The sequence below is a fragment of the Bombina bombina genome, chromosome 4 (genome assembly GCF_027579735.1).
Source record: "Bombina bombina isolate aBomBom1 chromosome 4, aBomBom1.pri, whole genome shotgun sequence".
NCBI classification, from domain to species: Eukaryota; Metazoa; Chordata; class Amphibia; order Anura; family Bombinatoridae; genus Bombina; species Bombina bombina.
The window spans coordinates 993,348,305-993,365,652 of NC_069502.1; the positions used below are offsets into that span (position 1 = coordinate 993,348,305).

At 38.9% G+C, this 17,348-nt stretch overlaps 1 protein-coding gene across 3 annotated transcripts in view; it reads right to left on the reverse strand.

Annotated features, from left to right (window-relative positions):
* Positions 1-17,348, reverse strand: part of USP34 (ubiquitin specific peptidase 34) — a 1,226,195-nt gene that overhangs the window by 882,831 nt on the left and 326,016 nt on the right. For all 3 annotated transcript variants that reach the window (XM_053712051.1, XM_053712050.1, XM_053712048.1), the window contains exons 12-13: positions 14,391-14,520; positions 6,820-6,950 (exon numbers count right to left, since the gene is read on the reverse strand). In XM_053712051.1, the coding sequence (XP_053568026.1) occupies positions 6,820-6,950; positions 14,391-14,520 (261 nt within the window). The remainder of the gene's footprint in view (positions 1-6,819; positions 6,951-14,390; positions 14,521-17,348) is intronic.

The window sequence follows — 17,348 nt, forward strand, 5'->3', positions numbered from 1 at the left end:
TCCTTTAAATCCACCGTGGTCATGAATTGACCTTCCTGGATGGAAGGAAGAATAGTTCGAATGGTTTCCATCTTGAACGATGGAACCTTGAGAAACTTGTTTAAGATCTTGAGATCTAAGATTGGTCTGAACGTTCCCTCTTTTTTGGGAACTATAAACAGATTGGAGTAGAACCCCATCCCTTGTTCTCTTAATGGAACGGGATGAATCACTCCCATTTTTAACAGGTCTTCTACACAATGTAAGAATGCCTGTCTTTTTATGTGGTCTGAAGACAACTGAGACCTGTGGAACCTCCCCCTTGGGGGAAGTCCCTTGAATTCCAGAAGATAACCTTGGGAGACTATTTCTAGCGCCCAAGGATCCAGAACATCTCTTGCCCAAGCCTGAGCGAAGAGAGAGAGTCTGCCCCCCACCAGATCCGGTCCCGGATCGGGGGCCAACATTTCATGCTGTCTTGGTAGCAGTGGCAGGTTTCTTGGCCTGCTTTCCCTTGTTCCAGCCTTGCATTGGTCTCCAAGCTGGCTTGGCTTGAGAAGTATTACCCTCTTGCTTAGAGGACGTAGCACTTTGGGCTGGTCCGTTTCTACGAAAGGGACGAAAATTAGGTTTATTTTTTGCCTTGAAAGGCCGATCCTGAGGAAGGGCGTGGCCCTTACCCCCAGTGATATCCGAGATAATCTCTTTCAAGTCAGGGCCAAACAGCGTTTTCCCCTTGAAAGGAATGTTAAGTAACTTGTTCTTGGAAGACGCATCAGCCGACCAAGATTTCAACCAAAGCGCTCTGCGCGCCACAATAGCAAACCCAGAATTCTTAGCCGCTAACCTAGCCAATTGCAAAGTGGCGTCTAGGGTGAAAGAATTAGCCAATTTGAGAGCATTGATTCTGTCCATAATCTCCTCATAAGGAGGAGAATCACTGTCGACCGCCTTTATCAGCTCATCGAACCAGAAACATGCGGCTGTAGCGACAGGGACAATGCATGAAATTGGTTGTAGAAGGTAACCCTGCTGAACAAACATCTTTTTAAGCAAACCTTCTAATTTTTTATCCATAGGATCTTTGAAAGCACAACTATCCTCTATGGGTATAGTGGTGCGTTTGTTTAAAGTGGAAACCGCTCCCTCGACCTTGGGGACTGTCTGCCATAAGTCCTTTCTGGGGTCGACCATAGGAAACAATTTTTTAAATATGGGGGGAGGGACGAAAGGAATACCGGGCCTTTCCCATTCTTTATTAACAATGTCCGCCACCCGCTTGGGTATAGGAAAAGCTTCTGGGAGCCCCGGCACCTCTAGGAACTTGTCCATTTTACATAGTTTCTCTGGGATGACCAACTTGTCACAATCATCCAGAGTGGATAATACCTCCTTAAGCAGAATGCGGAGATGTTCCAACTTAAATTTAAATGCAATCACATCAGGTTCAGCTTGTTGAGAAATGTTCCCTGAATCAGTAATTTCTCCCTCAGACAAAACCTCCCTGGCCCCATCAGACTGAGTTAGGGGCCCTTCAGAAATATTAATATCAGCGTCGTCATGCTCTTCAGTATCTAAAACAGAGCAGTCGCGCTTACGCTGATAAGTGTTCATTTTGGCTAAAATGTTTTTGACAGAATTATCCATTACAGCCGTTAATTGTTGCATAGTAAGGAGTATTGGCGCGCTAGATGTACTAGGGGCCTCCTGAGTGGGCAAGACTCGTGTAGACGAAGGAGGGAATGATGCAGTACCATGCTTACTCCCCTCACTTGAGGAATCATCTTGGGCATCATTGTCATTGTCACATAAATCACATTTATTTAAATGAATAGGAATTCTGGCTTCCCCACATTCAGAACACAGTCTATCTGGTAGGTCAGACATGTTAAACAGGCATAAACTTGATAACAAGTACAAAAAACGTTTTAAAATAAAACCGTTACTGTCACTTTAAATTTTAAACTGAACACACTTTATTACTGCAAATGCGAAAAAACATGAAGGAATTGTTCAAATTTTCACCACAGTGTCTTAAAGCCTTAAAAGTATTGCACACCAAATTTGGAAGCTTTAACCCTTAAAATAACGGAACCGGAGCCGTTTTGAACTTTAACCCCTTACAGTCCCTGGTATCTGCTTTGCTGAGACCCAACCAAGCCCCAAGGGGAATACAATACCAAATGACGCCTTCAGAAAGTCTTTTCTAAGTATCAGAGCTCCTCTCACATGCGACTGCATGCCATGCCTCTCAAAAACAAGTGCGCAACACCGGCGCGAAAATGAGGCTCTGCCTATGCTTTGGGAAAGCCCATCAAAATACCCAGATAAAATGATTCCTCAAGGCTAAATATGTGTTAATAATCAATCGATTTAGCCCAAAAAAAGTCTACAGTCTTAATAAGCCCTTTTTGAAGCCCTTATTTACAATCGTAATAAACATGGCTTACCGGATCCCAGAGGGAAAATGACAGCTTCCAGCATTACATCGTCTTGTTAGAATGTGTCATACCTCAAGCAGCAAGAGACTGCTCACTGTTCCCCCAACTGAAGTTAATTGCTCTCAACAGTCCTGTGTGGAACAGCCATGGATTTTAGTGACGGTTGCTAAAATCATTTTCCTCATACAAACAGAAATCTTCATCTCTTTTCTGTTTCTGAGTAAATAGTACATACCAGCACTATTTCAAAATAACAAACTCTTGATTGAATAATAAAAACTACAGTTAAACACTAAAAAACTCTAAGCCATCTCCGTGGAGATGTTGCCTGTACAACGGCAAAGAGAATGACTGGGGTAGGCGGAGCCTAGGAGGGATCATGTGACCAGCTTTGCTGGGCTCTTTGCCATTTCCTGTTGGGGAAGAGAATATCCCACAAGTAAGGATGACGCCGTGGACCGGACACACCTATGTTGGAGAAATTAGGCTTATTTTTAGCCTTAAAAGACCTATCCTGAGGGAGGGCGTGGCCCTTTCCCCCGGTGATGTCTGAAATAATCTCTTTCAAATCAGGACCAAACAGTGTTTTACCCTTGAAAGGGATGTTAAGCAATTTTGTCTTGGAAGACACATCCGCTGACCAAGACTTTAGCCAAAGCGCTCTGCGCGCCACGATAGCAAACCCTGAATTTTTCACCGCTAATCTAGCCAATTGCAAAGCGGCATCTAAAATAAAAGAGTTAGCCAATTTAAGTGCTTGAACTCTGTCCATAACCTCCTCATACGAAGATTCTTTATTGAGCGACTTTTCTAGTTCTTCGAACCAGAAACACGCTGCCGTAGTGACAGGAACAATGCATGAAATTGGTTGTAGAAGGTAACCTTGCTGAACAAACATCTTTTTAAGCAAACCCTCTAATTTTTTATCCATAGGATCTTTGAAAGCACAACTATCTTCTATAGGAATAGTAGTGCGTTTGTTTAGAGTAGAAACCGCCCCCTCGACCTTGGGGACTGTCTGCCATAAGTCCTTTCTGGGGTCGACTATAGGAAATAATTTCTTAAATATAGGGGGAGGAACAAAAGGTATGCCGGGCCTTTCCCACTCCTTATTTACTATGTCCGCCACCCGCTTGGGTATAGGAAAGGCGTCGGGGGGCACCGGAACCTCTAGGAACTTGTCCATCTTACATAATTTCTCTGGAATGACCAAATTGTCACAATCATCCAGAGTAGATAATACCTCCTTAAGCAGTGCGCGGAGATGTTCTAATTTAAATTTAAATGTTACAACATCAGGTTCAGCTTGTTGAGAAATTTTTCCTGAATCTGAAATTTCTCCCTCAGACAAAAGCTCCCTCCTGGCCCCTTCAGATTGGTGTGAGGGTATGTCAGAACAGTTATCATCAGCGTCCTCTTGCTCTTCAGTGTTTAAAACAGAGCAATCGCGCTTTCTCTGATAAGTAGGCATTTTGGATAAAATGTTTGCAATAGAATTATCCATTACAGCTGTTAATTGTTGCATGGTAATAAGTATTGACGCACTAGATGTACTAGGGGCCTCTTGTGTGGGCAAAACTGGTGTAGACACAGAAGGGGATGATGCAGTATCATGCTTACTCCCCTCATTTGAGGAATCATCTTGGGCAATATCATTATCTGTGGCATCATTGTCCCTACTTTGTTTGGACACTATGGCACAATTATCACATAAATTTAAATGGGGAGAAACCTTTATCTGATGGTACAGACATGTTAAACAGGCTTAAACTTGTCAACAAAGCACAAAAAACGTTTTAAAATAAAACCGTTACTGTCACTTTAAATTTTAAACTGAACACACTTTATTACTGAATATGTGAAAAAGTATGAAGGAATTGTTCAAAATTCACCAAAATTTCACCACAGTGTCTTAAAGCCTTAAAAGTATTGCACACCAAATTTGAAAGCTTTAACCCTTAAAATAACGGAACCGGAGCCGTTTTTACATTTAACCCCTATACAGTCCCAGCTATCTGCTTTGCTGAGACCCAACCAAGCCCAGAGGGGAATACGATACCAAATGACGCCTTCTATAAGCTTTTTCAGTGGTTCTTAGCTCCTCACACATGCATCTGCATGCCTTGCTTTCCAAAAACAACTGCGCATTAGTGGCGCGAAAATGAGGCTCTGCCTATAACTAGAAAAGGCCCCCATCTGAAAAAGGTGTCCAATACAGTGCCTGCCGTTTTTTAAAACAATCCCCAAGATTATAATAACTATTAAGAGTTATAATCTGCAAAATATGCTTAGCAAAGTAATCGTTTTAGCCCATTTCCCATAGGGGAAATGACAGCCTTCCAGCATTACATAGTCTTGTTAGAAATGTGGCCAGTCATACCTCAAGCAGAAAAGTCTGCCAACTGTTTCCCCCAACTGAAGTTACTTCATCTCAACAGTCCTGTGTGGAAACAGCAATCGATTTTAGTAACGTTTGCTAAAATCATCTTCCTCTTACAAACAGAAATCTTCATCTCTTTTCTGTTTCAGAGTAAATAGTACATACCAGCACTATTTTAAAATAACAAACACTTGATTGAAGAATAAAAACTACATTTAAACACCAAAAAACTCTTAACCATCTCCGTGGAGATGTTGCCTGTGCAACGGCAAAGAGAATGACTGGGGTAGGCGGAGCATAGGAGGGATCATGTGACCAGCTTTGCTGGGCTCTTTGCCATTTCCTGTTGGGGAAGAGAATATCCCACAAGTAAGGATGACGCCGTGGACCGGACACACCTATGTTGGAGAAAAAAATATTACCCTTTACAGCAAGCATGATACCAGTCGTTATTAAATCACTGTAATCAGGCTTACCTTAAATAAATCCGGTATTGTCAGCATTTTCTAGCATATCATTTCTCTAGAAAAATTTAAAACTGCACATACCTCATAGCAGGAGACCCTGCACGCTATTCCCCCATCTGAAGTTACCTCATCTCTTCAGTTATGTGTGAGAACAGCAATGGATCTTAGTTACAACCTGCTAAGATCATCAAAGACCACAGGCAGACTATACTTCAACTTTCTGCCTGAGGCTAAAATAGTACAATTCCGGTACCATTTGAAAATAAACTTTTGATTGAAGATAAACTACATTAATGCACCACAACTCTCTAGCTACTTCCTATCTTGTCGAGAGTTGCAAGAGAATGACTGGGAGGTGGCAGTTAGGGGAGGAGCTATAAAGACAGCTCTGCTGTGGGTGATCCTCTTGCAGCTTCCTGTTGGGAAGGAGAATATCCCACAAGTAATGGATGATCCGTGGACTGGATACACCTTACAAGAGAAAGTTCTGCTATCTAATGCTTTTGCAAATTTATAACATTGTTACAAAACTGCTGTCATATCGTGCTGCAAGCATGTGCACAATCCTGAGCTTACATCCAAGGTTTTCAGCAAAACAACCTAACATTTCTCTTTCGTGATTCGGGTAAATCACAATGTTATCCATATGGCTCACATGAACTAGCACTACTCTGTTGTGAAAAGCTAATAAAAAGGCAGTGATAAGAAGCTGTCTTTAGTGGCTTAGAAACGGGCAAAAGTTTAGAGGTTTTAAGGTTATAAAGTATATTAATATAACAATGTTCGTTGTGCAAAGCTGGGGAATGGGTAGTACAGGCGTTAAATATCTTTTTAAACAATAACAATTTTGGTGTTGACTGTCCCTTTAAGTGTATATAACTGTCATTCTATATGGAAGGCTGCCTGCTAGTGTGTACTTTGACTGTTCTCTATTCCATCTCCCTGGAAGCAGGCTATTATATTCTAGTAAAGTTATAGGATCTGTTATTTTTCCCTTTTGTTTTTAAAAGACTGTTTGTGTGTATTTTTATTTGTTAAAATCTTTTTTCTTATATAAATGTACTGTGACTTTTTTCACATAATAAATGTTTCTTTATTACGTTTTGCCTTTGTCAAATATCATGTTACTGATAGAGACAGTTAATATTAATACCATGCATGTCTCTATCTTAATGTTTGCTAAATTGTATTCTGGATATTCCTGGATTTACGTTAAGATTTCCCATATAATACATCATATCTTATCTTAGTGGTGGCAGCAAAGAGATAGTTTAGTGTGGGTAGCATTAAAGCAATTTTTGGGCACTTGTTGTAGGTCTAGAACAGACTAGAGTTTGTTAACCCTTGCACCCACTGAACTAAGTCACAGGCTTGCCTGGAGTGGCTAAATTGTGAAAAATTGGAAGGTGAAAAGGGTCTGTTAACTCTTTCAGTGCCAAACAAGTGACTAATGTAGGGCTGTTCATCACACTGGACATTTCTTATTAAGACTTTCATCTAGAATCAAATCTACCCACAGCTAGAAATATAAGAGTAACACAGTGTCTCTTACCTCTGTATCAGAAAGCCTCTGCTGAACATGCTTAGATCTATTCATTAGTTGTTCATCAATTTCAATATCACTTCCTCCACTGTGATGAGTATCACTGTTGTCACTGCTTTGAGGACTAGCAGCAGGAGATCCTAGGTTAAAAAATGTCCTCTGGATTACTGCTAAAATCATATAATCTTGAATGCTGCAAAAAGCAGCACAGCCAATCTACTGTCAACCAAACCAGTGGTTAAAATTACACAATAAATAACTAATTTTATCTTGGCTCATGCCCCTTACTAAAGCAAGAAAGTCAGTCAAAGCGTAAAACCATCTTTTTTAGGTTTCCTGCAACAGATAGGAACACAAAACTAAAAATTAAAATGCACATGAATGCCTTCCTTCTGAATAGAAGCATTTATACAATAGATGCACTTTAGCAAAAATTATTCTAGTAAAACTGTCAAATATGCTTCATACATCGTAAAGCTATATATGCATTTGTCCATTGCATCCTCATTCAAAAACCACACCTGCTCAAAATACGGGTGGTGGCATGTTTTCATCAGCGGTGATGCAAACAGTCATTGTCCACACAATATATGCCCTCTGAGCAGGTGTGGTGTTAAAATGCAAGCACATGGGGCATATGTACAGCAATTACTTAAGCAGTTATATATTTTATTAGAGGCATTTTTGAGAATACAAGTGTTTCAATTTTGAGTTGTCCCTTTAAAAACAGAAATTATACTTGCCAATAAATTTCTTTCTTTTGGGATGATGAGAGTCTATAGGAGACCGTAACATGTGAGATATATTTCCCACCACCAGGAGGAAGTCAAAAACCCTCACAGGAGCTTTTAATTCCTCCCACCTCCTCTCTCCACTCAGTTTACATATAGCCAAGCAGAGGAGAGAGAAATAAAAGGTAGAGAAGACAGAAAGTAAGGTTAAGAGGTGCAAATAAGAACTGTCACCCATATTGCAAAAATCCGGACGGGTCCTATGGACTCTCATAATCCCGAACGAAAGATATTTATTAGTAAGTGTATCGGTAAGTATAAATTCTATTTTCTTTCGAAAGATGATGAGAGTCCATAAAGTGGGATATAATACACAAGCTGAGAGACCACGTTAAAGTGAATGTAAAGCTTCACAAATCAAAGACCTATTTTTAAAAATACTATTAAAAACAGGGGCACTTTCATTCATGAAAGTTTACATAGCAGCCGTTTATTAAAAAAAAAATACTTACCTTTTCTTCCTTGCAAGCGTGGAACACCGGAGCAGCGATTCCCCCGCCCCCATGTTGTCTTCCTACGTCAGAAATTATGAATACGGCATCCTCTAATAAAGGCTCCCCCCCCCCTCCCCCCCAGAGCAAACATTGCCTGAGGCCACGCTGTGATTGGAGGAAGCCTGCTTCATCATTTCTGGAGTAAGAAGAGATGACCTTGGGGTGGGGGAATTGCTGCTCCGATGTTCCACGCTTGCAAGGAAGAAAAGGTAAGTATTTTTAAAAAAAAAACGGCTGAAATGTAAACTTTAATGAAGTGCCCCTGTTTTTAATAGTATTTTAAAAAACAGGGCTTTCATTAGTGAAAATTTACATTCACTTTAAGGACAGGTGGGACAAAAGGATGTACATTCACATTTTCCAGACACTGTGGTCTGAAGGACTGCCAAAAGCAGCTTCTGAAGAAGCATAAATATCAAAATTATAAAATTTAGGAAAGGTATGGAAAGAATAACCAAGTTGCCGCCTTGCAAATCTGTTCCAAGGAGGCATCATTTTTGAAGGCCCAAGAAGTAGATACAGACCTAGTACAATGAGCAGTTACTCTTTTTGGGGGCGGTTTTCCCGCAACGAAGTAAACCTTACAGCTGTAGACTTAACCTTTTCTGGGACCTGAAAAGTCGACAAATAAGTCTGTCTAAAATCTTTAGCAGCATGAAGATAATATGTTAATGCTCTGACCACATCCAAATTGTGTAGTAGACGTTAGAGTTAGAAGGACTTGGACACAGGGAACAAAGAAAATGTTCCATGATTATTATCCTGATTAAGACACTACCTTCGGAAAAAATCATATTTAGTGCTGAGGACCCCTTTATCCTGATGAAAAAACAAAAACAGATAATCAAAAGACGGAGCTGATAAAGCAGAAACACTTTTACCAGAAAAAATAGCTAGAAGAGAACCTTCCATGACAATAACTTTAGGTCCAGAGTATGCATAAGCTCAAAGGGGGGACCTTGCAAAACAGAAAGAACCAGAGAAATGGGTCTAACAGGGGAAATTCTCACCAAGGCATGCACAAAAGTTTGATCATCAGGCAACTTAGCAAGCTTTCTTATTAAAGAAAATCGATAATGCCAAAATCTGACTCTTTAAAGACCTAGCCGATAAACCCTTATCCAGTCCATCCTGAAGGAACCAAATAATTCTGGATTTTCTAAAAGATTTCCAAGAAAAACGTTTAGAAGAACACCAAAGAAAGTAAACCTTTAATGATCTTATGATAAATTATTTGCGCAACAGGCTTGCCGTAGAGATAAAAGAATCTGAAAAACCTCTGTTCTTGAGAACTAGGCATTTAACCTCCACACCATCAAATTCAGAGACTTGAGATCCAATGATACAAAGGTCCTTGAGACAGATCTTTCCTTAGGGGTAGAGGTATATCATCTGAATTGGATCCGCATAACAAGTTCTGCGGGGCCACACCAGAGCTATAAAAATTACTAAAGCCAATTCCTGTTTGATTTAGGAAATGACTCTTGGAAGAAGAATAAATGGAGGAAATAGATAGGGCAGTTGAAAATTCCAAGGACAGACTAGAGCATCTATCATGTGAGCTCTTGGATATCTTGACCTGGAGTAATAAACCGGAAGTTTGTGGTAAAATTTGGACGCCATTAGACCTATCTTCTGAGGACCTCACCTCAAGACTAATTGATCGAAGATGTCCTGTTGAAGAGACCATTCTTCTTGATGAACAGACTGACAACTTAGGTAATCTGCTTCCCAATTGATCACTCCGGGAATGTGAATGGCCGATAGGGGTGCAGTGGTTTTCCTCTGCCCAAGACAGAATGTGAGATACCATTCACATAGCTAAGAGACTTCAAGTCCCTCCCTGATGATTGATGTACGCCCCGGCAGTGACGTTGCCTGTCTTTTCCTGCTTGAGAAGGGACCAAGACTAAAGAACCTGAAGAATCGCACAAAGTTCTAGGATGTTGATAGGTATCCTCGCCTACTGAAGGAACCATACTCCTTGAGCCCTCCGGGTATCTCAAACAGCGCCCTAACTCATCAGACTTATGCCCGTAGTAAACACATCCATATAGGCCTAAAGAAAGAAGTCCCAAGGGTCAAATAGGCACTTTCACTCCACCGTGAGAGAGAATTTGACTGAAGAAATTAGCTCTAGCTGCTGTTCCAGTTGAAATAAATATTTTGACCACTGTTGAAGCATGGACATGGAGAGGATGAAGATAAAAATTAGTAAAAGGTACTGCTGCGTCTGAAGCTGCCACCATAAGACCCACTACTTCCATACAATGTGCTACAGATGGGGAATGAGCCATCTGTAGGGAACTACAGGCAGTCTCTGTTGAATTGCATTTGTTTCTCACAGATATTTAACTTCAGAGTCTATTATCACTCCCAGAAAAAAACACCCTTGTGGCTGGAGATAAGGACGTTTTGGGTACATTTATTTTCCATCCATGAGAAAGAGATGGAGCTTAGACCAAAATATCATCCAAATAAGCGCCATTGGAAATCCCATGCTCTGATCACTGCTAAGAAAGCCCCTAATACCTTCGTGAAGATACATGAGGCTGTGGCTAAACCGAAAGGGAGGGTCACAAATTGATTTGTTGAGAAATGCAAACCTTAGAAACTGGAAATGGTCCCTGTGAATTGGGATGTGTAGATAAGCATCCTTAAGTCTATGGTTGTAATAAATTTACAGCCCTGAAATGAGGGGGGAAAAAGGTATGGATCGTTTCCATTTTGAAAGAAGGTATGCTTACAAATTTGTTCAGAATGCACTCCTTCTTTGGGACAATGAAGAGATTGGAATGGAATCCATGTCCCTGTTAGGAGAGATTGGAACAGGTTGGATCACTACCATGTCCTCTAAGTCTTTAGCACATCGAACAAAGGCAGCTGCCTTCACAGGATGTCTTAAAAATGTGAGACAGAATAAACTGTTTCCAGGGAGGTCTTGTGAAAAAGCCTATGCAATAACCCTGGGATATGATATTGAGAACCCAGGGATCCTGAACTGATCAGGACCAGTTCTTCTGAAACTGAATCAATATGCCCCCTACTAGAAAATATTCTGAGCAGGAGGCCGTCCTTGATGATAGAATCCAATTCTGATCCAAAAAGCATCTTCCATCAAAAGGCTGACCAAGATTTAAGCCATAAAGCTTTTCTTAATAAAACAGCAATGGCCATATTTTTTACATCAATCTTAATGATGTCAAAGGCCACATCACAAATTAAATCATTAGCCACCTGAGGACTTTAATGCAGTTGAGAATATCTTTAGAAGATTGATCAGAAACTATCTGAGAAAGAGAATCACACCAGAAGGACGCTGCAGCGGCCACAAAGGTGATTGCCACTGCAGGTCTAAGCTGAAGAGCCGAATGAGAAAATAATTTCCAAAGCTCAGATTTGATGCCCATTGGATCCCTAAACGAAGAACTATCCTCCATAGGGATAGTAGTGCATCTTGCTAAGGTCGAATTAACTCCATCAACCTTGGGGACTACTTCCCAAGCTGTCAAATCAAGTGGATACATTCTTTTAAACCTGTTAGACGGTGCAAAAGGAATGCCTTGTTTCTATTCTTTGGCTATATCTTCTGTAACCAGGTCTGGTGCTTCAAAAGTCCTTATGCACTTTGGGCGGAGCTTTATTGACCAGATTCAACTTATTTACAGGCTTGGAATTCTAGGGGTATGGTTCCGATAGTTCTAAGGTATTGAAAACTTCCTGAAGCAGGAAACGGAATCAGTCTCCGGCTCAGATGCTGGTTCAGGGTTCTCACAGGAGATTTCACCCTCAGAACTCTCAGAAAGAGACTCACCCAAGTCAGATCTTTGTAAGTTTGGTGGTAACTGAGCCTGGGATACAGGACCTTGTGTATTATAGGTGGTGTTAGGTAAATCTCCAGATTTTCACTTACGCTGACTTGGTTTTGGGATGGCCACCAAAAGCTCTGTCAGTCTTTTGAAGATTTGTTTTAAACTCTGGAGAAAAATCAGTGGAATCCCCTTGAGCCACATAAATAGGCATTGGCACTAAATGTCTGCAAGGTGCCATAATGACAGTAGTATGGGTTATGAACTGGAGATGTGCAACACAATTAGTACACAACTGGTAAATTTGGTCCATTAGAACAGTGTTGCCGAGTATACAGGTATAATAGACTGCAGTATGTTCCTGGGCTGCAGTTCCCTAGTGGTCTCTTCCAATGGGTCATTCATATTAGATGGGGCTACAGACTTAAATAGCAAGTGTATTCATATAAAACACAACAAACAGCCTATATGTACACCTCAGAACCCAAGAGGAATACTGCAAATCAGAAAAAATCCAAATGTTTCACCACAGAAATATTTCACCCACCCCCTCAGCAGCTCCTATGAGGGTTCTGACCCACAACCTAGGCAAAGAAAGTGAGAAAACTGGGCCCAGGTAACTAGTAATATCTGTAAACTGTCCCTGTGAAACTATCAGCCAGTCACTGATCCAGTAAGGAGGAAGAGAAAAGGCACCAAATGGTGGGTGGAGCTTACCTCCGGAAAGATGTACAGGCAGAAGCCTGTGAGGAAAAAAAACACTAGAACATTCCATACAGTAAAAAAAGTGTAATAAAAGTTCCCCTTTGGTTCCCTTCTGCCTCCCACCCTAACTGCATCCATGATGAGCTGCACCGCTAACTGCACAAGGCAGTTACCAGTTTTCTTAAAAAGACAGAGTTGTATTTCTTTTTCCTAAGTAAAATAAAGGATCCCAAGCCAAAAAAGTAAACTGAGCTGCCAAGAGGTATAAGGGCAATGAAATAGAGGTATTTTGAGTCTGAATTCCAGAAACTCTGATGTTAAACACATGGGTAAAGCACTATGTGTTAAGGCTGTGGACCCCCAACTACGTAGTACCTAAAAAAAGAGAGTACTGGGGATAGTTCCTGGGCTATGTAGTGTCTGAGACACTTACCTGGACTGCAGCACCCCTCCACTTTGTCGTACCAGCTTGTTGAGGCCTTTCTCCCACAAAGAATGCTGATCCATTAGAGAGCCCATCCAGTGCGAGTAAATAAACTGCAGAGGATACTTGAGGATATACCTGCAACCTCCAAGGTGGAGGCTAAGGAACGGGGTCACTGCAACACATGAGGACAATTATGGCAGAGAGATTTACCCGTGAAGGTATGGACATGCCCTAACAGAGGTATTAGTTTACTCCTGCTTTACTCAGAGTCTTGGAAAAATTATATGGAAGTCTTCCCTGAGAAAAGATGGAAGGGGAGTACTGAGTTTAAAGCCAGGTCTGAGCTCCCAATAAGTAATTGGATAGAAAATAATAAAATATTGCTTAACCTCTCTCCTCAAGGCCAAGAACAAACTGGTTGGGGAGATGAGAAGGGAGGGATTAAAAGCTCTTGTGAGGGTTCTTGGCCTGCTCCTGGTGGCGGGAATATATCCCACATGTTATGGACTCATCTCACGAAAGAAAAAAACAGTAGGATAAAATGGCAGGAAAAGTTTTATTAATTATGATTTTCCAGTTATCTGTGCTCATCCTTGTAGCACTCACCAACAAAGTAGTATAATCTAAGTGTGAGAAGTAAAAGTGAAATTTTACAAAATGATATGCCAAAAAAAGGAGAATAATATTTACTAAACATATAATACAGAAATACATTTTCTTCCAAATTTACCCTCAGTATAACCATGCACAGTTTATAAGGATTTACATTTACATTTGTCTAAAGTGAATAGAACTTATTTTTCACATGTAAATTTAGGGCAAATTAAATGAACTTCTCTGAAGTAATATTAAAGTTACAATGGGAGTCAAGTGGCTACAAATTTTTGTAAAGAAAAGAAAGACTAGAATTTATATGCCTGGAGTTATTGTTCAAGCACATAAAAACACTTTCCTTTTTGATCAGTTCAATCATATTGATTGGAACTGTAGCTTTGTAGCAGATTGTGAAAAGAGAATAATATGAATTAAAAGGAAAATAGATACAGCAATAAAATAGTACAAAGATAGTTTTACAGATATAGATAGATAGATAGATAGATAGATAGATAGATAGATAGATAGATAGATAGAGAGAGAGACATATATGCATACATAAACACACATAAGTATGTATATGTGTGTGTAGCTGGATCCTTTCTTGGCCTCTCAGATGTGAAAAACAACAAACACATTTATAGTTTTCTTTAATGGTATACCTGTATATACAAACACATTTCTTGTTTTATATTATATATTTGTTTTATATTATGACAGAGAGAAGAGAAAGAAAATAAAAAAAAATGTAATAACTTACCTTTCTTATTTCCCATTGGTATGTTATTATTTAGTAAAGAGGCAAAAGAGCTTTGCTTGGAAAGCTGAGCCTTGGCCGCTAGTGCGTTGTTCCAGAGAGCTTTAATCAACATTGATGCCAAATACAATGTCTATATAATGTAAGTAAAGAATAATGTTATTAGCAAAAATATGTTTGGCTCTATTCGTATTTAATGGTAAGTACATTTTGTTATAATATGTATTACATAGATGCATAGATTAAATAAAATACATGTGGCCCTCGTTTTACAACGGTTCAATTTACACCGTTTCAGAATAACAACCTTTTTTTCCAGTCATGTGACCGCTATTGAAAAGCATTGAGAAGCAGTGCATTTATTAAAATAGCCAGTAGGTGAAGCTGTCCGCTTGTGTTGCAGCAAAGCCAAGCAAGCTGAAATTAATCAGTTTAACCAGACCTGAGCTATCGAGCAGATTTCAAAGGAACAAGAGCTTCCTGTCTATAAATCAGTCCAGATTGGAATGCATAGGAAGAACTGTTTTCAGAAAAATCCAAATGAAGTCTGTGTTGTGTGATTATTTTATTAGGTTTATAATGCTGTTTAGCAAATGTTTTTGTTCATTTAACTTAGTTTAATTATATATTCTGTGTTGTGTGATTATTTTATTAGGTTTTTAATGCTGTTTAGCATTTAAAGTCTTCATTTCAAAGCTTTAAAAATAATGTATTAGGTGTTACTTATGACAATTTTGAGAGGGGCCTGCAACCTATCTCCCTCACTTCCCATTGACTTACATTATAAACTGGGTTTAAATTTACAACGGTTTCAATTTACAACATTCCTTCTGGAACCTAACCCTGGCATAAACTGAGGGCTACTTGTATAGTTTATTTCAACATCCAATGAAAAACAAAAACTTGGTTCTAATATTTTCATTTGATCATAGACTGCAATCAAACTTTGGTCAAAGCTTATAGCAAAGACTTTGAGTACCATTAAGCTGTTACTACGTATATACATCAAAAAGTCTTTATCAATCACTATGTTCTAAAAAAGCGTAAATCGATCAAATATTCTGGGTACCCACAGCTTCAGTTAGTTTGTGCACAACTAGCATAATATTTGAAATCTCATTAAATCGTAATTATTAAAAATATTAAAAATGGAAATTCCTTTATTAATTTTATCCTTAATTTAATATCCTGGAAGAACTGTAATAGCATTAATCAAATTTATATACTTACTGTTAAATAAATCCCTTACTTTATAAACTGGGTGGCATCACAGGAATTATGAAATTATAGACAATTGGGGTTATTAGCCATCCACTTTTGAAACAGGTCGAAATAACTTCAAATGACAAAAGCACCACATAAGTAAAGGTTTTCAATTTATTAATGACTAAAAAGAGATATTTCTGTGCTAGAATTATGGATTCAGGAAACAGCCCGGTGAAGCAAAAATAGACAAGAAAGAGATGAACTGAGTAAGAAAGGGAAAATGGATGACTAAACCTGCTGAAAGTATAAGATCTGCAAATCAAGTGGGACATCGAGAATCTTGTCTGATCTCGTACAGTACTATGGGTATGATTATTATAGGTGAAAAAACACCTGCAATGAAGAATTCCATAAAAAGGTCACTGCATCCATAAATGCCACTTAAAGATCCTTACTTCTAGAATACAGATGTAAAATTTCCAAAAAGTAATGGGGGAAATTATATATATATATATATATATATATATATATATATATATATATATATATATATATATATATATATATATATATATATATATATATATATATATATATATATAACATAATTTATGTAAGAACTTACCTGATAAATTCATTTCTTTCATATTAGCAAGAGTCCATGAGCTAGTGACGTATGGGATATACATTCCTACCAGGAGGGGCAAAGTTTCCCAAACCTTAAAATGCCTATAAATACACCCCTCACCACACCCACAATTCAGTTTAACGAATAGCCAAGAAGTGGGGTGATAAGAAAAGAGCGAAAGCATCAAAAAAATAAGGAATTGGAATAATTGTGCTTTATACAAAAAAAATCATAACCACCACAAAAAAGGGTGGGCCTCATGGACTCTTGCTAATATGAAAGAAATGAATTTATCAGGTAAGTTCTTACATAAATTATGTTTTCTTTCATGTAATTAGCAAGAGTCCATGAGCTTGTGACGTATGGGATATAAATACCCAAGATATGGAACTACCACGCAAGAGTCACTAGAGAGGGAGGGATAAAATAAAGACAGCCAATTCCGCTGAAAAATTAATCCACTACCCAAATCAAAAGTTTCAATTTTAATAATGAAAAAAACTGAAATTATAAGCAGAAGAATCAAACTGAAACAGCTGCCTGAAGTACTATTCTACCAAAAACTGCTTCTAAAGAAGAGAAAACATCAAAATGGTAGAATTTAGTAAAAGTATGCAAAGAAGACCAAGTCATTGCTTTGCAAATTTGATCAACAGAAGCTTCATTCTTAAAAAGCCCAGGAAGTAGAAAATGACCTAGTAGAATGAGCCGTAATCCTCTGAGACGGGGAATAATCCGACTCCAAATAAGCATGATGAATCAAAAGCTTAACCAAGATGCCAAAGAAATGGCAGAAGCCATCTGACCTTCCTAAAACCAGAAAAGATAACAAATAGACTAGAAGTCTGACTGAAATCTGAGTAGCTTCAACATAATATTTCAAAACTCTTACCACATCCTAAAAAATGTAAGAATCTTACCAAAGAATTTTTAGGATTAGGACACAAGGAAAAGACAATAATTCCTCCACTAATGTTGTTAGAATTCACAACTTAGGTGAAAATTGAAATGAGGACAGCAAAAAAACACCTTATCCTGATGAAAAATCAGAACAAGGAGATTCACAAGAAAGAACAGATAATTCAAAAACTGTTCTAGCTGAAGAGATGTCCAAAAAGAACAATACT